This window comes from Pecten maximus, chromosome 1 (genome assembly GCF_902652985.1).
Source record: "Pecten maximus chromosome 1, xPecMax1.1, whole genome shotgun sequence".
NCBI classification, from domain to species: domain Eukaryota; kingdom Metazoa; phylum Mollusca; class Bivalvia; order Pectinida; family Pectinidae; genus Pecten; species Pecten maximus.
In genome coordinates this window covers 15,456,714-15,481,446 of record NC_047015.1, presented here as the reverse complement: position 1 = coordinate 15,481,446, position 24,733 = coordinate 15,456,714, and the positions used below count along the sequence as shown (strand labels likewise).

Genomic DNA, 24,733 nt, shown 5'->3' with positions numbered 1-24,733 from the left:
ACTTACATGTCACCCCATGACATGTGAGGGATGATTAGAATGTTGCCACTAGTGACTTCTCCAGCCAAACTCTACATAGCAAACATTGTACCTCTTTGGCCAACTACTCACTTCTCTTCAACATAAATTTCCACTGACACTAACCAGGATTATTTGACACTAAGCCTATAGCTATAACTGAAATCTTCCACCATTATGTTGAAGAATTGATAAGCACAAAGTTTATCACTCAAATGAATTCAAGTCTAATTCAGACAGATATCAATATTACACTACCTATTCACTGAACTGAATTCATAGAGTTGAACCAATACTTTTTACAATAAGTATTCAACTACTAGTAATCAGGCCAGAAAACTTTGAACTAATACCTCAAAAATTCAATTACCGGTTACCATGACAGGAAGTAACATTCGCACCTCAGTATTCAACTACTGGTTACCATGACAGGCATCAATATTCACACACTGGTATTTAAATATTGGTCACCAATATTCAACTTTTACATACCATACCAGTATTCAACAACTGGTTAACAAGACAGCAGCAACTTTTAATTACATACATGCAAATATTCACATTGGGTTACCAAGTCAGGCAGCAACTTCGACTTACAAGTATTGTTACCAAGACAGAGCAATTTTCTCCACAGGTATATAACTATTGGTTACCTCTCAAGTAAGCTACAATTTAATGTTTATGTGTAATTAGCTGACAACTAATTATTCAGTAATTTTTAATGAATGTCAGTACTCACAGTTATTTACCAAGACAGCGACTTATCACACATCAGTATTCAACTCTTGGTTTCCTACTTCCAAACAGACAGTAACTAGTATTATAGACAAATCCAAATATGTACCAGTATTCAACAAATGGTTATCAAGCTAGGAAGCAACTACTACATGTGATGACAGACACCTCTTAGGTCATAGTTATATAACTACTTGATACCATGACTGACACAAGCTCTGAGGTACAGAACTGATTAAACATAATCAAATAAGCTTGGAAGAAAACAATGCTACTGTTTAAAAATCAAAAGATTCATGGTTAGGCAGAAGAAATATATAAAGCCCCATAACACATATCAAACAGAAAAGGTCAGCACAAACAAGAGGCAAGACGTCATAGGCATATTGCTTGCTTTAATCCAAATATCTGATCACCTGTAATATGTTTTTAATGAAAACAGTATAACACTTATAATAAACAGCCAATCACTCACTCCGCATGTGAAGATCACATGACCCAATAGCAAAGAGAATGCCAAGAGATATCACATGAACTTTGATTAAGGTCATCCACACTCTCAATAGCAAAGGGAAAATAAATTAATTCCACAAAGAGTAGGCCTGACCATGATTGATAATAAATGCCTGGCAAAAACCCTGAAGGGAAAATCTTCAGAAGTACATCCTTTACATAGTTGTGTTGTTTTTCTCGCCAAACAAATTTTGTACCAACAATAGATAAGACACAGGTTTACAAAACTCATCATCCCATGTGCAGAGAGTACATGTGAAGTTATAAAAGGTAAAAATCACCCGTTTGGTGCGTAGCTCATGAGTGTTAAGAATGGCAGCACTACATGACCAGTAAATCTGAAGACTGTACACTTTACCCTTTTTTTAATCAAAGTGGGCTGTACTTTTTTTTAGACAGATGAAACACCAAAGTATTTCAATAGCTAGCATACCTACACAAAGATATATGTTGGCTGTAACATCCAAACCTTATCTTAAGAGAATAAGCCTGAATCCATATTTGGTTTTATTCGATGTATTAACCTCAAAATATAAAATGTTTTCACCATGCACCTATACATAGTCAGCTTACCAGTACCGTTTGTGTATCAGCACAACAAAATACTAGTCCCTTAAATGTCACCATCTCAATATAATATTACAATCATCTGGATAGCTAGACAATATCTCAGGGTCTTAACATATATAGATCTCAAATAGGACATAGGGTATTTATGAAAAAAAAAGTACATTGTATTTGAGGATACATGTTAATCCAATCATTCCCATGTAATAAAAGTGCAATCAATGATTGCGAAAGCTCACCGGCGGCAGCAATCACACTATGCATTCATTTTTTATGTATGTATAAGCATGTCATTTTGAAATTGTATGTCACATAATATCGCTCCTAGACCTCTAATGGATGTATAAACCAAATAAGAAGGGTGTGGACTCACAAAAAAAGTAAGTCCACTAAATGGTAAAATGCCAAAAAAAATCACAATTTTTTTCTGCATGATTTTGCCACAGCATCACTCCTGGATCTCTAATGAATGTATAAACCAAATTAGAAGGGTGATAGGTGTATACTTTTGGACTCACCCCCAAAACTTTAAAAGAGAGTTTTGCTGCCAAAAAAGTTAAGTCCACAAAATGGTAAAATGCGAAAAAATCACAATTATTTTCTGTATGATTTTGCCATAAGATCACTCCTAGACCTCTTATGAATGTATAAACCAATTAAGAAGGCCATGAGGTGTATACTTTTGGACTTACAAACTTTCCAAAACTTACCCCCAAAAACTTTAAAGTGGGATTTGCTGCCAAAAAAGTTAAGGCCACAAAATGGTAAGATGCGAAAAAATCATATTTTTTTCTGCATGATTTTGCCATAACATCACTCCTAGACCTCTAATGAATGTATAAACCAATTAAGAAGGGCATGAGGTGTATACTGTTGGACTTACAAACTTTCCAAAAACGTACCCCAAAAACTTTAAAGTGGGTTTTGGTGCCAAAAAAGTGAAGTCCACAAAATGGTAAAATAAGAAAAAATCACAATTTTGTTCTGCATGATTTTGCCATAACATCAGTCCTACACCTCTAATGAATGTATAAACCAATTTAGAAGGGCATGATGTATACTTTTGGACTTACAAGCTTTCCAAAATCTTACCCCAAAAACTTTAAAGTTTTGGGGTGGGACGCCGACGTGACAGCATTAGCTCTCGGTTACTTGTAACCGGTGAGCTAACAAGTGCAATCAATGATTACGAAAGCTCACCGGCGGCAGCAATCACACTATGCATTCATTTTTTATGTATGTATAAGCATGTCATTTTGAAATTGTATGTCACATAATATCGCTCCTAGACCTCTAATGGCTGTATAAACCAAATAAGAAGGGTGTGGACTTACAAGCTTTTCAAAACTAACACCCAAAATCTTTAAAGTGAGTTTTTGTGTCAAAAAAAGTAAGTCCACTAAATAGTAAAATGCCAAAATGCCAATTTTTTTCTGCATGATTTGCCACAGCATCACTCCTGGATCTCTAATGAATGTATAAACCAAATTAGAAGGGTGATAGGTGTATACTTTTGGACTTACCCCCAAACTTTAAAGTGAGTTTTGGCTGCAAAAAAATTTAAGTCCACAAAATGGTAAAATGCGAAAAAATCACATTTTTTTTCTGCATGATTTTGCCATAACATCATTCCTAGACCTCTAATGAATGCATAAACCAATTTAGAAGGGCATGAGGTGTATACTTTTGGACTTACTCGTAACCGGTGAGCTAAAAATGTCTTATTCCTGAGGTATATAGTTATATGATGGGGATCTCGTTTCTCCAGCATGTTATGACCCAGAGAAAAAGTCCTAAAGAACAGGGCCAAACCCTTGTGCCAATCTGCAAAGCTTGCATGTAGTTCTCTGTTCAACTTTTCATGACCAGAAATTATAATATATATAGTAGTGAGTGAGAATTTCAACTCTTCAACCATGATATTACGACTCAAGGACTAAGATCCCTGGGGTAGAGCCTGACCACATTACCAGTTCTTTTTAAGTGAATTCATATAACATTATGTTTTTTCTTAACCGTTTCACATGTAAAATGTCATGTCCCTATTAGTATTTTATATGTCAAAGTTTGGTTCAAGAATTATTTCTCAAAAACTAACCAAACTTAAGAGCCTTTTCCCCTTTTTTTTGAAAAAAATTTGCAATAATAATAATACTGTCTGAAAAACAGAGCTAAATATCAGATTTAAACATCTGCTACAGTAATGAAAATAATGACGTCCCTATATAACACCACCACAAAATTCAAATTCATATCAAATGAGTAGAAACCTTGTTGAATGAGTTAAAAGTCCAATATAATTTTTAAAAGTTTTTCTAAATATGTGTTTGTCATGATGTTGGTTGCACAAGTACACTTGCCACAATGTGACCTAACTTTTACTAAATTTGTTAGCCAAGAAACTAAGTTGGCTGAACATCTGAACTTTTCCCTCACCAGGCTGAAACAAGGAGATCCTAGAGGGATCTAGGTGCCCACCATCAAATGATCTTTATATTGGTCCTATGAAAGTTTTTCTTTTTCCTTTTTTCTTCTCTACGTTTCCCTTCCTTCCCCTCTTTCTCTAAATCATTTGATAACATAGAGAACCTATATATGTGAAGTAAGAGAGGAATATTCTTCCAGTACTTTTCTAGAAATAGTGATAACTATCTTCAACAGTTAAAATCCAAGTTGGCTGTCTGTCAGCCATTTTGTTTTCCCAATCAATCCAGTGCTCTTCAAGAATCAACGATGTCATAGAAACTAATATTAAAAGTCATTGCTAGTTAGTACATATTAATTGATAAACACTAGTTAGTTATATAATTGCTAAGTACTAGTTAGTTAATTGGTAAATACTGAATAAGACTAAGTATACTTAATCTGCATAAGGTTGCTTGAAAAAAATCACAGTACACACTGCATACTAACCTCTTCTAAATTTTATAATTAATACATGTAACTCCCAAAATTTATTTGTTAAAATTAGCAAACACCATTGATTCAGTACAGTGCAGTTTTCATCACATTCTTAAACATTAGTTTTGGCTAAAAAAAGAAAATAATTAATTAGACTTTGTTAAAAAGCAGGAATGCCCTATCCTCTCCAAGCCCTGTGTGTTAACTCTGTTAGTTCTCACTGCAGGCTGCCAACCTGTTAACACAACCACCAAACCTACATCAAACAAAGTGCGCTGATTCTACATTACATAGCACATTCAGGTGTCAATAAAGTAACAGGTCTGTAATTCACATCACATGATGGTGGCAGCTAACTCTAACACCTACTGCACATTCTTCACCACATGAAAGAATGCTATAAAAATCCTAACAAACGAGTAAATATCACGTAAATTCATAAAATTGGCAGCATTTCTTACATTTTGCCTCTGATGAAAAAGATTACGAAAGTCAAAAGATATTCAATTTTCATCCTTGCAAGTTCTCTAAAAATGTCAGGCTAAGTTATTTGTTTCTGCTCATCTAAAAGGAATTCACATTCCTTAAGTATGGAAGTGTTTAGCAAATGATTTTATCAGAACAAGATAAGACAGCATTGCTTTGACCTTGACAAGTACACCACTAAAAACCATCTAGAAATTCTCTATTATATTTTTTTTCACTTTCTCTTCAAAAATTACATTAATTATGTTTTCATGAAATTTATTTTTCCTATAAAATTATTGTGTAAAGACAAATCATATTCTGCCATAATGTGAAACAAAACATTTTTTTACAATAGATTTTACCCAAACTTAATTCAGACTTTTTATTACTTAATAAACATTGCATTCTATTCAAAGACTTACAACCAATTCAATTCATTCTACATGTGCTAAAATTATCCAATACCCACAATCTTCAATCAAATCATTTTGAGGAAGAAAGTATTCCTTTGACTGTTCTTTGATAGAGATTACAGTTACCTGTGACAGTGCCAAGTTGTTTATTACCATAATCGTCATCCTATACCAAAAGCCAAGAATTATAGCTATTTCAAATATCATCTATCAGTAAATTAATTACAAGCCAACCCCTGAGACTAAAGAGGATTAAAAATGACATGCAAAATGATACAGAAGCAATTTAGAGTAAGCACATGCATATATATATATATATATACTGGTACATGCTAGACACATCATGCAAAATACCAAGCTGAATACATACTTTTTATCTACATCAAACACTGGCAACTGTGGCTACTAAGGACAATACCAACTTGCAGCATTATTCAAGAGTGACACAATCTTAAAACTGTATATAAAACTTACCTGAGTTCACACTTAATCTGAACCCAACCCGGACTCCTCATGAATGACCACGGATGATACCACTTACTGATAACCTCCACACATGAACACAGTGTCTCCAGCCAGAGGTGCAATACTTGTTCACTTCAAACAATAATAAGAATATGCTTTAAATACTTCACATAACTTTACTTCACTGAAATTTAACAGACTTAAGAAACTTAATTAGCACTTATATATATAATTAGCATTTCAAAAGTTATACACAAAAAAAAAAAAAATAATAATAATAAAATATTAAGAACATCAACATTTAAATAATAAAAAATTCATTAAAAATGACATTAATGATTTTCTTTTGAAGCACTCAAGCTGAAGATTAATCATGTTTAACTTTAGTAACACATCTATCAACTAACAGTCAAAATTCCCATGCAATGTCAAAGTCGTCATAAATGCAATATAAGGTAAAGTACGTGACAAATGGAAAACTTCACTCACTTGAGCCCACAGCATATCAGGGATCTGAACTTGACATCCATTTGTGCATGACATGTGTCATGGGATATATTAACAGCCTGGACTGCCTGTAGGATAACATACAAATTAGAGTTAAAACTAGAACACTGACAGGTCAGCAAAGGCCCCACCATGTGGCTATATATCCTCCATAATCATCAAGAAGCCATTAATCCATATCACTGAGTTGTCATTAATCATGAACAAGCAAACTTTCAATAAGAAAGCACTGTATGAAGTTTGAGTTCAATCTGCCCAAAGGAAACTTGTGTTATTTCAAGACAACTGATTTTCTATAAAGTAACAGTAACCTTCACCTTTGACCTTTCTAACTGTAAATCAATACTAAGCAAACACTGTAAGTATGGAAGTACCAAAAGAAGTTTGAGTTCGATTGGCCCAAATTTAAAGGAATCTCATGGTACATCAAGGAAACAGATTTTCTATTCATAGCAACTTACCGTTCAATTTGTAAATCAAATTAATAATTCAAGCAAACACTTTAAGTATGGAGTCTGTACTGCAAGAAGTTTGAATTAGATTAGCCAAAGCAAACTCTATAGATTTTGCATGGAAGGTGATTTGCTTATTTATAACAAGAGATCCCAGAGGGATCTTGGCGCCCACCATTGAATGATCTTCATAGGTTCCATGTCAGATTGATCTTTTCTCTACTTTTCCCTTCATTTTACTAATCTGTGCAAATTGAGACATCCCTCCAGTACTTTTCAAACAAGGGAATCCTAGCTATATAAGAAATTTGAGATTTAACGATAATGGCTGTTTGTTGTCAGGTTGTTTTCAGGACAGACTGGTCCAAAACTGCAATACAAGGGACAAAGGGGAACCTACTTATGAAATTTGAGAAAGATCCATTCAGTACTTTGAGAAATAGAGATAACAAACTTCAATTGTCAAAATCCAAGATGGCGGTCTGTCGGCCATATTGTTTTCCAATTGATCTCAAAATGCAATTAGCATAACGGGGAACCTCCATATGAAATTTGAGAAAGATCCATTCAGTACTTTCTCAGAAATACCGATAAAAAACTTCAATTGTCAAAATCCAAGATGGCTGCCTGTCGGCCATGTTGTTTTCTGATTGGTCTCAAAACGCAATATGCATAACTAGGCACCAAGGGAAACCTACATATGAAATTTCAGAAAGATCCATTCAGTACTTTCTCAGAAATAGTGAGAACAAACTTAAATTGTCAAAATCCAAGATGGCGGTCTGTCGGCCATATTGTTTTCCAATTGATCTCAAAACACAATATGCATAACTAGGCACCAAGGGAAACCTCCATATGAAATTTGAGAAAGATCCATTCAGTACTTTCTCAGAAATAGCGATAACAAACTTCAATTGTCAAAATCCAAGATGGCTGCCTGTCGGCCATGTTGTTTTCTGATTGGTCTCAAAACGCAATATGCATAACTAGGCACCAAGGGAAACCTACATATGAAATTTCAGAAAGATCCATTCAGTAATTTCTCAGAAATAGTGATAACAAACTTAAATTGTCAAATTCCAAGATGGCTGCCTGTCGGCCATGTTGTTTTCAGATTGGTCTCAAAACACAATATGCATAACTAGGCACCAAGAGAAACTTACATATGCAATTTGAGAAAGATCCCTTCAGTACATTCTCAGAAATAGCGATAACAAACTTCAATTGTCAAAATCCAAGATGGCTGCCTGTCGGCCATGTTGTTTTCGGATTGGTCTCAAAACGCAATATGCATAACTAGGCACCAAGGGAAACCTACATATGAAATTTCAGAAAGATCCATTCAGTACTTTCTCAGAAATAGTGATAACAAACTTCAATTGTCAAAATTCCAAGATGGCTGCCTGTTGGCCATGTTGTTTTCCGATTGGTCTCAAATCGCAATATGCATAACTAGGCACCAAGGGGAACCTACATATGAAATTTGAGAAAGATCCCTTCAGTACTTTCTCAGAAATAGCGATAACAAATTTCAATTGTCAAAATCCAAGATGGCTGCCTGTCGGCCATGTTGTTATCCGATTGGTCTCAAAACGCAATATGCATAACTAGGCACCAAGGGGAACCTTCATATGAAATTTGAGAAAGATCCCTTCAATACTTTCTCAGAAATAGCGATAACAAACTTCAATTGTCAAAATCCAAGATGGCTGCCTGTCGGCCATGTTGTTTTCCGATCGGTCCCAAAATGCAATATGCATAACTAGGCACCAAGGGGAACCTACATATGAAATTTGAGAAAGATCCCTTCGGTACTTTCTCAGAAATAGCGATAACAAACTTCAATGGTCAAAATCCAAGATGGCTGCCTGTCGGCCATGTTGTTTTCAGATCGGTCCCAAAATGCAATATGCATAACTACGCACCAAGGGAAACCTACATATGAAATTTCAGAAAGATCCCTTCAGTACTTTCTCAGAAATAGCGATAACAAACTTCAATGGTCAAAATCCAAGATGGCTGCCTGTCGGCCATGTTGTTTTCCGATCGGTCCCAAAATGCAATATGCATAACTAGGCACCAAGGGGAACCTACATATGAAATTTGAGAAAGATCCCTTCAGTACTTTCTCAGAAATAGCGATAACAAACTTCAATGGTCAAAATCCAAGATGGCTGCCTGTCGGCCATGTTGTTTTCCGATCTGTCCCAAAATGGAATATGCATAACTAGGCACCAAGGGGAACCTACATATGAAATTTGAGAAAGATCCCTTCAGTACTTTCTGAGGATTAGCGATAACAAGAATTGTTTACGGACGGACGGACGGACGGACGGACGGAGGGACGGACGGACGGACGGACGGACGACGGACCACGGACGCAGGGCGATTTGAATAGCCCACCATCTGATGATGGTGGGCTTTCAATAAGAAAGCACTGTATGAAGTTTGAGTTCAATCTGCCCAAAGGAAACTTGTGTTATTTCAAGACAACTGATTTTCTATAAAGTAACAGTAACCTTCACCTTTGACCTTTCTAACTGTAAATCAATACTAAGCAAACACTGTAAGTATGGAAGTACCAAAAGAAGTTTGAGTTCGATTGGCCCAAATTTAAAGGAATCTCATGGTACATCAAGGAAACAGATTTTCTATTCATAGCAACTTACCGTTCAATTTGTAAATCAAATTAATAATTCAAGCAAACACTTTAAGTATGGAGTCTGTACTGCAAGAAGTTTGAATTAGATTAGCCAAAGCAAACTCTAGATTTTGCATGGAAGGTGATTTGCTTATTTATAAAAAGTAACACTGACCTGGACTTTTGAATTTTGATGGTGAAAAGCAGTTCTAAGCAAGTTCTTTCAATCAGGAAGCACTGTATGAATTTCGAGTAATATTGGCCCAAGGAAACTAAAGTTAATCTTGGAAAAGTATTTTTTTTATTGATGTTATCAGTGACCTTGACCTTTGACACTGAAAAGAAGTCCCCGAAAGCACTTCCAATAAGAAAGCACTGTATTAAGTTTGAGGTAGATTGCTTTGAAGTATCAGTTTGATTGGCAAAAGCAAACTGAAGTTATTACATGGAAACTGATTTTCTATTTTTGGAAACAGTGACCATGACCTTTGACCTTTGACACAGAAAAGCAATCCCAAGCAAGCACTTTTAATAAGAAAGCAAAGAAACAGACGAACAGACACGGTAATTACTATAGGGTGTCCACACTTTTGTAAAAAGTAATTCTGACTTAGGGAAATCCTTCTAGGCATGTTCATACATTAATAGATGAACTCCATAAGAATGTATGTGAACTTTAACATTTCCATTAGCCATGCAAAAGACCATACCCGATATAAGATTTCTTCTGGTGTCAACACTTTGCCATCCTGATCTAGCCTGTGAACAGAAACATATCAAAATCATAGTGCATGTATGGGATTATAACAAGTTTTAAATATTTTGGAAATATTAGAAGATGTATGTAATATATCAGATTTGTCTGGTCAAGCTGTATTTCTTCCCTCAATTTTCATTCATATACTGATTACAGAACCAACCATTAAATTGCTGATGTATATCTGAATTTCTCAGAAATTTGATTCTGGTGTTTGTTGAGAGCTTACAACTTTATTAATCTAGTAAAAACAGAAATTATCACACATTTTACTAAATAAAGGGAACACAAACTTAGCAAAATTACTAAGTTTCAATGTTATTCTGATCAATTTCCTTATGTTTTCACGATGTCTTCAGTCAACAAATGAGAATTGCTGATGTACATGACCCATGATGAAATAATTACCATACCTGTAGGTCTTACACAACACCAGTCTGGAATAGACTGACTGGAAATCCTTTTCAACCTCTCGTGTCGCTGCCTGCAAAACAAAGCACTCAATTAATTATTCAAATTCTCCAAGGACATCTTTTTAATGTGCATCTTAAAACTCTAAGCATCAGAACATATCACTGTATCAAATAGATTCTTTTATGCATGCAACTCTTTCATTCTACTTAATCAGTCATATACACATGTTATATGTAGTGTGTGCTGAAAAGTCTACAGTAATAAGATATATCAAAAATGATATGGTAACTATTTAACTTTCTACCCAATTCAAAATCTATTGGGGAACTACTACATCTTGCACACTTTAACATTTGCCTATGAATAGACTGTGGATGAGCATGACATTTGTCTAATTTTACAGTAAGCTAGGCTAGGTACCAATCCACTTGACAGAAAGTTTCTTGGTATATTCAATTAAATAACAAAATACATGATACTACATATAAAGCCTAGTATTCTTAAACCATACACATAGATGTTATACATGAGAAAATCTATAACGGACTATTTGATATACAAATGTAGTTATGTAATACCTATACCCTTTATCTGAGCAAATTTACTGGCCATCTAAATCATGACCAAAAGCATGTAAAATCCAAATGAAGTTATCAAATGCTTTCGACACAATTGACCTCAGACATACAGTAGGTCAAGGTCATTGACATGAACAAACTTGAAGCTCTTTTCCCCAGACTACTAGGTCGACCTAAATATCATTATCCTAGGCATCTTTATAAGTAAGGAGAAAAATATGTCAATCTTTGTTAACTCAAACTCAGATGACTTAAAACCCTGTTTAACTCAAAGTATTTCTCTAGATCAAATATTATATAAGATATTATACCAAACCCTGAAACTTTAATACTCTGATAACTTGGAGTTTTTCTATGATCCCAACAACTTTGAGTAAACAAAGTTTGAATGGGTAAAGAGAAAGTTGATGCCAGTCAGACCGTCTGAATAAAGGAGTTCCACAAGTATAGGCTTGTGTCTTTCAGCTAGGTCAACATTACCCATAATTAATTACATTAGCTAAATATTTATATGCTTGATTCTTGGTTTTTCTTCACATTCTATCGAAATTGACTTTTTTTAATTACAAGTATATCTTGGAAGATGCACTGTATCTGAAAGCATATTTCAGAAGGCAGTCTGCCATGGTTAACGGAAGTCAGCATGAGAAACAGATGTAGCCACTAGGTATGTGATTTGGATGACCTTAACTTTATTACACCAGGAATGTTGTGATGGAAGCAACATGGAACAGGAGGAGGGGCATTTCTCCCATAAATAAATCTGTTAAAACACACTATGATGTTAATACCATGCACCAGAAAGGTCAACTGACATGATACACAAATCAAAACACTTTTATTACATCATAAAATGCATGGTCTTCTGGTCCAATAACAAGACTGCAGTAGGATAACCGTGACAAAGATTCATCAACTTGATTCTGCTACAAAGATAACTTTTTATAGTCATTATTGGCAGCTAACTTAATGCAAGCTGAGTACAAACCAATAACTAGTCTTCTACTGATATTGATAGAAAGTGATTGAAAAAAAAAATGTAAGGAAAACATTCAGTTGATGTAACTTGGAGCAAAGCTCAACTGATACCCCCACTTCCACTTTGTTACCTATTTGTTGTAATAATGTGCTATCAAATAAGTTTCCTTTACAAACGATTATCTGTACTTTAAAGCTCCCCTCACCCCAATCAATGCGAGCTTCATATTATCTATAAGTCAATTACATAACATACCATAACTTTTTGACGCTTGATAGTTATTACCAACACACACTATCATTGATTCAATCATTTCTTCTGCTTGCAAAAACTTATAGAGGTTACACAATGGGTGAATGTTGTATATGGTATTTCTTTCACTCAAATTAGTTGTTTTTCCAAAATTACAAAAACCACAAGCTATAGAAAGTATTTTTCGTAACTTTGGAAAAATACCTAACAATAATGTTTACATTGGGTTTGGTTTAGACAAATCCATAATATTTCTTCCACAGAATTTGGGTAACAACTTCAATCATTTATTTAGACAATTAAGAAACAGACCTGAGTATTCCCCGAAACAGACAGTACTTTATCAAATGCATCAAACTTAAGAATCATGTAGTGTGGTACATCTAAAACAAACTGCACTATTAACAATACTACCATTTAAATGCTGGTGGTTGTAATATTGACCAGAAGGTTCAGCTAAGGACATGAAAAGTTCACTCTGAGTTCTGTCCCTCAATAGGAAAACTATCCTTTCTTTAAACATCAATGCATTTATTGGCCTCTAGAATAGTCGTTGAATACACAAATAGAACTTTAGCGTTGTTTAATATATTTTCTACCACAATACCCTGTGTTATTCAACTCTCAGACCATCAGTTAATCATTACAGCTGTTGATTAACAATCTGTTTATACCACACGTGGTATAAACTCTGTACGCATTTCGATTGGCTAACACGGTGAACTTTGATCCAAGCTGCAATTGTTATTGACGTCATCAATAATCTAATGACGTCACATCACCGGGTCCCGGACGTCACCGGTACACTTTATTTGCATACGCGAAATTATACTTGGCCACGTTTCCCTTTGATTCAAGCCGATATTATTGTGGTAGAAACAGGTCACACGACTCGAAATTGTTGGATATGGAATTCATTTCACACTCGTAAGTTATTTTTTAAAAGTTGCAAAAAACACTCGCTAAAGCTTGTGTCTTTTGTAACTTTTAAAAAATAACTTACTAGTGTGAAATAAATTCCATATCCAACAATCACTTGTTGTGTAACCTCTATATCAATGCCATAAGGTCAATTGAATGGGTCAAAAAAGTTTCACTGAAATGCCACATGACAGTCACTTTCACATGACATTTCTGTTGGCCCTTTAATATGACAATGGAATGAGCCAGTTATGTGACAGTAGTCTGCCACTCAGCCAACAGGGAAGCTAAAAGAACACAAGAGGCCCAGAGGGCCTGTATCGCTCACCTGGTGTATTTGAGCAAACATCAAAATAATGTTTATGTACCATTTAATCTACTAATAGCTTTATTTGTTGATGTATGATTATGTTGTGGAGATCTCATCTGCTTCAAAGATATAACCCAGAAACAAAGTCAAGAGTCAGCCCCACTATTTGTATAAATTTGAATCTCAGGCTCCTGGGGATGTCACCACTGAAATATCAATCTCATACATTACTTAGTTCCAGAGAAGAAGTCATTGTTATCAATACTGCCATGAGGACCAATTATGGACTGCCATTTGTACAATTTTGAATCCCTACCCCTTAAGGATACTACCAATCAAATATGAGTGATGTACATAACTTAGTTTTAGAGAAGTCGTTTATATATCTTTAGCCAAGTTGACCCCTTTTAGACCCACCCCTTAGCCCCCTGGGGGTCAGCTTGACCATTTAGTTTTTTGAATCTCCCTTTATATGATTGATGTTCATCTCTTACTTCCAGACAATTAATTGTTTATAGTAATTTAGCCAAATTGACCCCTTTTGGCCCTGCCCCTCAGGCCTCAGGGGGGTCAGTCTCACCATTTGTACAATTTTGAATCCCTACCCCATAACAATGTTACCAGACAAATATGAGCGATATCCATTGCTGAGTTCCAGAGAAAAAGTCGTTTACATCAATTTAGCAAAATTGACCCCTTTTAGCCCCGCCCCTCTGGCCCGCAGGGGGGTCAGCTCATCATTTATTCAATTTTGAATCCATACCACATAACGATGCTACCAGACAAATATGAGCGATATCCACTGCTTAGTTCAAGAGAAAACAAGAGGCCCATGGGCCTTAACGGTCACCTGAGATTTGAAATATTTCAGTTAATTAAATTGACCATTTTTGGCCCTGCCCATAAGCCCCTAGGGGTCAACATGTGCATATTATCAAGCTTTCATCCCATGCCGAGATGTTAACCAAGTTAGAATTAATTCCAAACGAAATCAAACAAATCGGTCAAAAATGTGATTTCCCTATATAAACTATAGTAAAATTTACCCCCTCCCCAGGGGTAAATGTGTGACCCCAGTGTTATGAAATTCACAATTTTAGTAAAGCACCTGAAGACCATTCCATCTATAAACAGTATTTGATTCTATCTTATTTCGGTCTGAAAAGAAGATTTTTGAAATTTCAGTCAATTTGGCCCTTTTTAGCCCCGCCCATCAGCCCCTAGGGGTCAGTCAGGGCCAACATGTGCATACCTTCAAACTGCCATCCCAAGCTGTTAACAAAATTAGAATGAATTCCAATAGAAATCAAACATATTATAGTCAAAAATGTGATTTCCCTATATAAACTATAGTAAAGTTTACCCCCTCCCCAGGGGCAAACTTGAGACCCCAGGGTCATGAAATTCACAATTTAAGTAAAGCACCTTAAGACCATTCCATCTATAAACAGTATTTGATTTCACCATATTTTGGTCTAGAGAAGAAGATTTTTGAAATTTCAGTCAATTTGGCCCTTTTTAGCCCTGCCCATTAGCCCCTGGGGGTCAGTCAGGGCCAACATGTGCATGCCATCAAACTGTCATCCCATGCTGACAATGTTAACCAAATTAGAATGAATTCCAATAGAAATAAAACAAATAAAAGTCAAAAATGTGATTTCCCTATATAAACTTTAGTAAAGTTTACCCCCTCCCCAGGGGCAAACGTGAGACCCCTGGGTCATGAAATTTACAATTTTGGTAAAGCACCTTAAGACCCTTCCATCTATGAAGAGTGTCTGATTCCACCATATCTGTGAGTAGAGAAGAAGATTTTTGAAGTTTTAGTCAATTTGACCCTTTTTAGCCCCGCCCCTCAGGACCCTGGGGGTTGGGGACCATATAATTTACAATTTTGGTTGACCTTTGCCCATGGAAGCTTCCTGCCAAATTTCATAGAATTTGGTTAAGGGCTTTTGGAGAAGAAGTCGAAAATGTAAATTGTTTACGGACGCACGACGGACGACGGACGACGCACGATGACGGACAAAAGGGGATTAGAATAGGTCACTTGAGACTTTGTCTCAGGTGACCTAAAAAGTTAAGCCTATGGACCCTTTTTGGCCTTGCACTTCAGCCCCACCATTTGTTCAATTTTTAATCTCCATCCCTGTCTTTAAAATGATGCTACCAGTCAAATTTTGTTGAATTTAGATCAGCGGTTATGAAGAAGAAGTCAATTGTTGACAGATGGATGGACGGACGCAGGACCCCATGGTATGGCATATATATAAGCTCACCTTGTCCTTCAGGCCAGGTGAGCTATTAATTCATGTTTTCATCAAGTACTGTACATGCACAGCATTTTTCACTGTTTTTATTTTTTTTTTGCTGACAGGCACAATTTTGTTTGTGACATCTGATTCTTGTTAATAATTGTACTAGGCTAGCGCTATGATCATTTTATCCATTTCGTCTCAGATCATTAAATGGAATGTTCATATGGGCACTATGTATATATGTATAATCCCCTAATCAAATTGAACCAAGACATTGTAGTAGAAATATATATGCGTCTAAGATATTTGTGTGACTGCCTGGTCTGAACAAAACTTTCCACAACCTTGTGAATATTTCATTCTGTGGTAACAGCTTACATGTGCACCACACACCAGATCTGATACAACATGAACACAAGGACCATTGCTTTTTATACCAGTTACAAATCTTGACTGAATTACAGTCAACTTACACACCTGCATCCTGTCAATGAAGGCTACAAGGGGCTAAAAGGTTTCTCTACCTCCAGCCATCTGGCTTTCAGCTACTGCCTCCAGCTTTAACTTAAAAACTGTACCTATGAAACTGTTGTATTGATCATAATATGTATTGTAGTTACTTAAAGTAGATGCATTACATAACTTAGTTCCAAAGCTTTAAAAAATATATATTTGTTATCAAAGCTTAAGCTACATCTCATGATCACACCCCTTAAACATATAAGGTAACCCTACAGCCACTGTGTCATAGGCCTTTATGTATATATTACAAGACTAATGAATATCCTTCTGTTACAACTCTATTCACTGTGTTTTTACCAATAGGTGAAGAAGCAATGATTGCCCTGATCCTAGTAATTAACCTCAGGTTGTGTCACTGTCATGTGTACTGTACTGACTGATAAAAGGGGATGCCAATTCCAGCTTATATAAAAACCACTACGTTGAGAATCACAATGATCCTACTCAACATGATTTGAGAGATATTCATAACAGTTCAATTTAGATAATATTTGAGGGATTACTAGACCACATATGATGGTGATTGATCTAAGAGCTTCAAATAGATCAGTAATCACAGTGTTTGAACCCAATCACATTATAATGTCTTCACTTAAAATCATTTAATAAGCAAAGTTCTAAACCTCAGGCTTTTTCATTTCATTTCAAAAATATTGCTATCATTAAGGGCAAGAAAAAGTTATTGTTTTACTTCACCAAAACAATGCTATATCATTTTTCATTAATCAAGGGGCCATAACTCGGCCAAATAACATCCATGAAAAGTGGTCATCAAACTTGGGCAAGTCATTTAGGCATTTATTGTTGTTATCAAGTTTCAAGAAAATCTGATTGCACAGAAACATCCAAAAATTTTTGGTTAATCAAGGGGCCATCACTCTGCCAAAAATGTCTGTGAAAATTTGCGCTCGAAATTGGATGAGCCATTTAGGCATTTAATGTTGTTACTATTTATCAAGAAAATACAATACTATTTGTTGCTGTTATATCACAGAAACGTCCAAAAATTACATTTTTCGTTAATCAAGAGGCCATATTAACTCCACAAAATGCATCCGTGAAAATTTGCAATAAAACTTGGCAGAGCCATTAAGGCATTTGATGTTGTTACCAAGTTTGAAGAAAATCTGATAATATTTGTTGCTGTTATTGCACAGAAACAAAGTGTGAGAGACGGCTAGATAGACAGACGGACAGACAAACCCAAATCAATATCACACGTTTTGCTAAAATTGGGGGATAAAAAAATGCATATATATATATTTATAATTACATAAAAACGGATGGAAATCCCTGTCTGATCTAAATCATGTACTAGCTGTAAATTGCGATATTATGAAACATGCAAATAAGGCTCCCAAATCCAATAATGCAATGCGAAAAATGGTTTCTAAAGTTAAAACTAGAGCTGTCACCGAGGCTGCCTATTTATGGCATAATCACATACATTGTCTTCAATTTTGTATGATTTTGTATCCAGTAACTACTCAGCTGGCAGCCATTCCAAAAAGTCACGACAAATGATTCATTGAAAATTGCTCGACATTCGCATAGCCAAATCGCATAGCTGAACATTTGCTCAGTGGGATGAAACTCACCAATTTTTCTTGTTAAAAGTGGCATAATTTGTTTAAAAGGACTACTTGGGGAAAATCACAACACCATATGGTCTTTTAACTATACACCAATTTTGTGAAAACTGAGGAAATGCATAACTAAACAAAATTATAACCATTTTTCAAATAATAGGGCATAACTATGTAAAAAGCATTTTTTTCGGAAAAAGCATTTCCTGAAGGCACAAGAGCATGCAATCCTTCAACAGTGTAAAAAGTTTCAAGAAAATCCATTGAAAAAAAAAAAATCATTAGCGGATTTTTTTTTTAAGAAAAAGGGGTATAACTCTATTAGAACTGGTAATTCGGCAAAATCTTTGCATAGAGCACAGCCTCATAGGGTCCTCTAACTATATACCAAATTTTAGTAAAATCCATTGAAAACAAAGCAAATGCATAGCCGGACAAGCTAGTAACCATTTTTTTACATAAAGGGGCATAACTCTGTAAAAAGGGTTTTTTCGGAAGAAGCCGTTACTGGAGACACAACTTCATGCCATCCTTCAACTCTGTAAAAAGTTTCAAGAAAATCCATCAAAAACTAAGTGAATGCATAGCCGAACAAACTTTTGCTCGTTTTTAAAGAAAAAGGGGCATAACTCTATTAGAACTGGTAATTCGGCAAAATCTTTGCATAGAGAACAGCTGCCTCATAAGGTCCTCTAACTACATACCAAATTTTAGTAAAATCCATTGAAAACAAAGCAAATGCATAGCCAGACAAGCTAGTAACCATTTTTTACATAAAGGGGCATAACTCTGTAAAAAGGGTTTTTTCGGAAGAAGCTGTTACTGGAGACACAACTTCATGTCATCCTTCAACTCTGTATAAAGTTTCAAGAAAATCCATCAAAAACTAAGTGAATGCATAGCCGGACACATTTTGTATGAATAAGGGGCATAACTCTGTTAAAAAGGGCTAAATCGCAAAATCACTGCAGGGGACACAAGTTCATATGGTCTTCTAACTATATACCAAATTTGAGTGAAATCCATAAAGAAATGAGCGAATGCATAGCTGGATAAATTTTGTGACAAACGGACGGACGGACAGACGGACGGACAAGGCGATTCCAGTATACCCCCCCCCCCCCCCCCCCCCCCCCCCCCCCAACTTCATTTCATTGCGGGGGGTATAATGAATCAGCAACATTTTCTGGTATTAAAAAAAGAGAAAGCAACTATGGAATATACAGCATTTGAATATACTTCTGGGATACAAATCCAATTTCTGGAATATCAGAAAAGAACAAAGAGAGAAGCCCTACTCCTACTTGAAACCATACTTTGTATAGGTGAAATTTACAGTATGCTGTGTTCTGTGAAAGTAGGAATGGACAGCTGTGTGATAGTTATCTGATATTTATTAAGTGGACAATTGCCACCTTTAATTAATATCCTGAAAACAAGCATACCGAATATTGCAAAAGCAATGTGTCCTCTACCAGATGCGCTAGCTATTATTGCCCTTTACAAGTGTCTGAAGAAGCCGCTTAAGAGTACTGACAAAGTAATGGTGACCTTGACCTTGACCCAACAACTCCAACTTGTCTGAGATATCATGGTTCTTTAAAAAAAGTTTAATAAAAACCCTCAAGGAATGAAGCAGTTTGAGCACTGTATACACTTTGGTGTTATGTATGTACATTATATGCATTAACATATATACAAGACAGATGGAGAGGAAAACTATAATCTCCCTGATTCGTTTCACTGATAGACGACTGATAATCTTTGGTGGCCACAGATGTACAAATTTCTATGATAGCCCAGATGTACCACTATGCCATGACCTCCTAGGGGTGTATCCTTACTTAGAAACATTGTCATGGATCCAATTAACACAGCCAAGCTGGTTTACCAAATTAATAAAATGGCCAAAAAAATTTGTTTTAATTTCAGAAAATCTAGTGCAGATTTTACGTTTACAATATTGACCTGAAGCAAATACAAAGCCCTGGAATCCCTTCCTCTACATGTACACTTAAGATAAACTCTCTGGGCTATTCTATAGACACGTGGAATATTAGATGGGGAGATTTACAATGCCATTTACAACAACACCCCTTACACATTGAACACCTGCACAAGTTAATTCAAGGCATGACGCCAGCACACTGGAAAATGTGTGCACTTTTAATGTCATGTAAACAAATTCAGCTGTCAAGATACCTATACATTGTAGTCCACTGTATTAACATATTTCACATTGAAGACATTGTACAATGCAGGCAAAAATAGATTTCCAACAAAGCAGTTAATTATTTACAGGCATTATTAAATCATGATCGTAAATAACTTGTGATCTTTCCAGACTCAATACACTTGTGTTCAAACAACACAAGACTTCCTTATCTTCTGATTTCTTATTGACTTAACTTTGCTAACCATTACATCAACTTCACATGATGATTATATATATATATATCATACTCAGACTTGTTTGTTTGGGTTTAACAAATAAAATCAAAAAGAGGAGCAACTCCTGAAGCCAGGTTCCAATTGGTATATTCTACTGTTTTCTATAGCTGGTAACTGACATGTTTCGGCCTTAGGCAGACCGTCGTCAGGCACAGCTTATAAACATGGTATACATGTAGCTAGGCATGACAATAGAGGTCATGTGATAATAACAATAAATTATGACATCATGAGTAAGTTACCATTAGGAAGTAATTAATAAATATAGGCATATGCATAGCTCAATCGTGATTGGTCTAAAATCTGAGAATATAGATACAACTTTGTATTACAAGAGTTTCATAAGAATATATATACAGATGAATATATAGAAAGAAATAATAAAATGGCTTCTTATGTTGTTGTTTGATTTTTATTTTGTTGTTTTCTGCTTGCTTGTTTGTTTTTGTGTGTGTTTTTAAAAGAAGTTCAAGATTTTTTAAACTTGTATAGTACGTTTGCGGTTTGTTTTATTTAAGGTCCTATCAACAGCCAGGGTCATTTAAGGATGTGCCAGGTTTTGGAGGTGGAGGAAAGCCGGAGTACCCAGGGAAAAACCACTGGCCTACAGTCAGTACCTGGCAACTGTCCCACGTAGGTTTCGAGCTCGCAACCCAGAGGTGGAGGGCTAGTGATAAAGTGTCGGGACACCTTAACCACTCGGCCACCGTGGCCCCAATACACTTGCCAAATACAATGGGTGAATGAATAGCATATCTATACATAATTGTGATGCAACCTACAAAATGTCAATATAATCTTCCAATTTTTTTATACAGTGATAATCCCTGCCATAGTCCTATGAATTATGAGTTTCTGCCAAGACAACTGCAGTATATGTATCCTATGGTGCCAGGTCTGCATGGCTTAAAATCACACTAAAGCAGGTACATGTACATGCATAGTTGATTAATATTACAATATTTCTAGGAAGTTTTATGAAAATCAAACATATAAGGTGATAAAGTTCAAGATGTTCCTATTCATAGACTACGACTCTGATGACTGTATTTTATTCCAACCAAGTGCTTTTAGTAAGGAAGTCGACTGTATATCAAGTTTATATAAAATTGATTGGCTCCAGGGAACCTGATATTCTACTTACACATTTAGTAACAGGACTTTGAGCTTCTCATTGCAAAATGTGAACCCTTTTTTCAGTTAAAAGATAGAAAGTTGACCTGGACATCTGACCTAGACCTTTGATAATGCATTTACTTCATATTCTGGTTCATAATGGTATTACAAAATATTAAACCTGTGAAATATTCAATATTTGATCTTAACATTTAACCCAATGACCATAACCTTTCGTCAATTGATTTCTCATTTGAATTTGATTAACTTTGTTTAATAAGAACACATTTACCAGTTCAGATAGAGAACATTGGACTTAAAATTATAGGACACATGTAGAGCCTTAACCTATATGAATAAACAAATATACATACCAATCACACAGAGTGAAAGAATAGAATGCAAGATACATGGTAATATGACATTTTATAATAGTGAATCCCAAAACCAATCCTCCTCCAAAATGCTAAAAACTTCATACTGATTGAAATGGCTATGTACAGAATCAATCCTTCTTTATTATCGTAATAACAAGAGTCTCATAGGCCTTAAGGGCTATCTGACTCTAATGACCTTACACTATATTTTGGTACAAATACTCATTAGCAAGTGTAGTGGTACTGCTGGCCATGGCGGACATCTTGGATTTCGGACCAACCAGAAAAATAACAACACTTGGTCAGGACCATCTCTAGATCAGTGTAGCCAAGTTTGAGTTAAATGTCAATAGTTAAGGCCAAACAAACAACTCTTTGTTCGCTCCCCTTCCTTAAAATCCTCACCAATTTCTAGCTCAATAAAACCAGTGGACCCGGAGAAGAAGTTTAAAGTGTGTTTTTCAATATAGCTGCCATGGAGGCCATCTTGGATTTCAGACCTACCCGAAAAATGAGAACACTAAGTCATCAGGATGATTTCTGGTAAGTTAGAGCTGAATCCCACTGGTGGTACTCAAGGAGAAGTTTGAAATAGATGTTGTTTAGGAAAACTATGATTGCACAATCATGTAACATAAAATGGCCGCCATTGCTGTGATGTCAAATCATTTACCAGGCCGAAAAATAACAACACTTTGATGGATTCCTTTCCTTAACATTCCTACAAATTTTCAACTGAACAGCATGCGCACCATTGTGTTTTTCAAGATGGCGGCCCTAGTGGCCATCTTGGATTTTGGGCAGACCTGAAAAATACCACCACTTTGTTAGGACCATTTCTGGTAAGTTAGAGCTCATTCCCACCAGTGGAAATTGAAAAGAAGTTTGAAATGTGAAAAGTTTATGCACGGCGGACGGTGCACAGCGACAGACAAAACATGATGACTAAGGTCATCCTGACCCTTTGGTTCAGATCACCTAAAAAGTTCCATTAAAACAGTGGTTGACTTATACATTATGTCCTGTCAAATTATGTGAAGTCTTTAAGTTGCACAAACAGGTGCAATTGTTACCGGTAATGAGGCATTTAGGTGTCAGATTGGCATGAAACACAGGTGAATCGTATCTGGTTTATTGAATACATAGGAGAATACAAAGGACTTGAACTGTTGGGATCAAATTGGTGTACTCAAGGAACAACGATTAGTGTAATTCAAGACTGCTTAAAAAATACAAACAAGAGGCCCATTAAATAATAGTAATTTTTTTTATTAGATTCGTCAGTTTGGATACATATATATGATAGAAATATATCATGGGAGTCTGTGCAATAGTCCAGAATATTTGAAACCAGGTACTGGTAATCGACCGATGTTCAATTGAACGAGGCCAAAGGCCTTTCAAGCATATAAGTCACTAAGATGTTTACACTGCTAGAGGACAGTCATGGCGACTTACACACATAATGTATATTTTGAACTATTGCACGGCTAAAATGACTATTGCACGGTCACGTGTAAACTAGTGAACACCTTTGATGTTTCGGAATTTGGTCACGTGTGAAAGTCAAGATTTCAGTGATTCTAAATGTGTTTTAGTGATTATGTAATAAAACAAGTATATCATGGGTTTCTGTGCAATAGTTAACAAATATATCATGGTTGTCTGTGCAATAGTCCAGATTATTTGACACCAGGTACAGTTAATTGACCGATATTCTATTGCACTCAGCTTCGGCCTCATGCAATAGAACATCGGTCGATTAAAAGTACCTGGTGTCAAATATTCTGCCTATTAGACTATATATAATAATCAGGAAAACCAAACACATGAACAGAGATGAGGGGACCCATCAGGTAAGTCATCTTTATGACCCATTACTGACCCAAGCAGGACAGGGGAATATGTCTACAGACTACACCCTATCACCTAGGAGAAACTTTGCCCCAAGGATGAAGATCCAGTGTCAAGTAATGCAGGAGACAATGAAGGAGATACAGCATGACAAGACGATGTGCTGAAGGACCTTCTCAAGATATACTTAATTTATCTTTTACTGTATATATCACAACATATATCAGATTATTTATACAAGGTGCAATTTAAGAAAAATTCACATCAATACCATTCAATTCTTTATACTTTTGTTTGCAATTTCAAAGCTTCAAAAGATTAGCAGATACACATCAACACTCGGATTTCTCTTTTTCAAATAATTTCTACAGGCAGTCATGATAATATGTACAGCATACAGCACTGTTAACAAACCATAATCTCAGATCACAGACCTTGTAATTAACAACAATTTCAGGTTAATTATACCAGATGATTTTCAGAGTGATGATTGTACATTTGATTAGTACAAATGAACTTAGCTATATAGAGATTACACAACGAGTGGTTATTGGAAAGGGAATTTATTTCACTCGAATAAGTTATTTTTTTTAGAGTTACAAACTTCTAAAAAATAACTTACATGCCTAATTTTTACTTGTCTAAGTCTGGAGAAGCTGAGCTTGACACACAATAACA

General features: G+C 35.6%; 1 protein-coding gene across 3 annotated transcripts in view; it reads right to left on the bottom strand.

The window, feature by feature from the left end:
* Positions 1–24,733, bottom strand: part of LOC117325883 (small G protein signaling modulator 3 homolog) — a 73,393-nt gene that overhangs the window by 15,805 nt on the left and 32,855 nt on the right. For all 3 annotated transcript variants that reach the window (XR_004532389.1, XM_033882387.1, XM_033882395.1), the window contains exons 16-19: positions 10,851–10,921; positions 10,391–10,439; positions 6,570–6,655; positions 6,090–6,212 (exon numbers count right to left, since the gene is read on the bottom strand). Coding sequence is in view for 2 of the 3 variants with exons in the window: in XM_033882387.1 (XP_033738278.1) it covers positions 6,090–6,212; positions 6,570–6,655; positions 10,391–10,439; positions 10,851–10,921 (329 nt within the window). In the remaining variant the exon portion in view is untranslated. The remainder of the gene's footprint in view (positions 1–6,089; positions 6,213–6,569; positions 6,656–10,390; positions 10,440–10,850; positions 10,922–24,733) is intronic.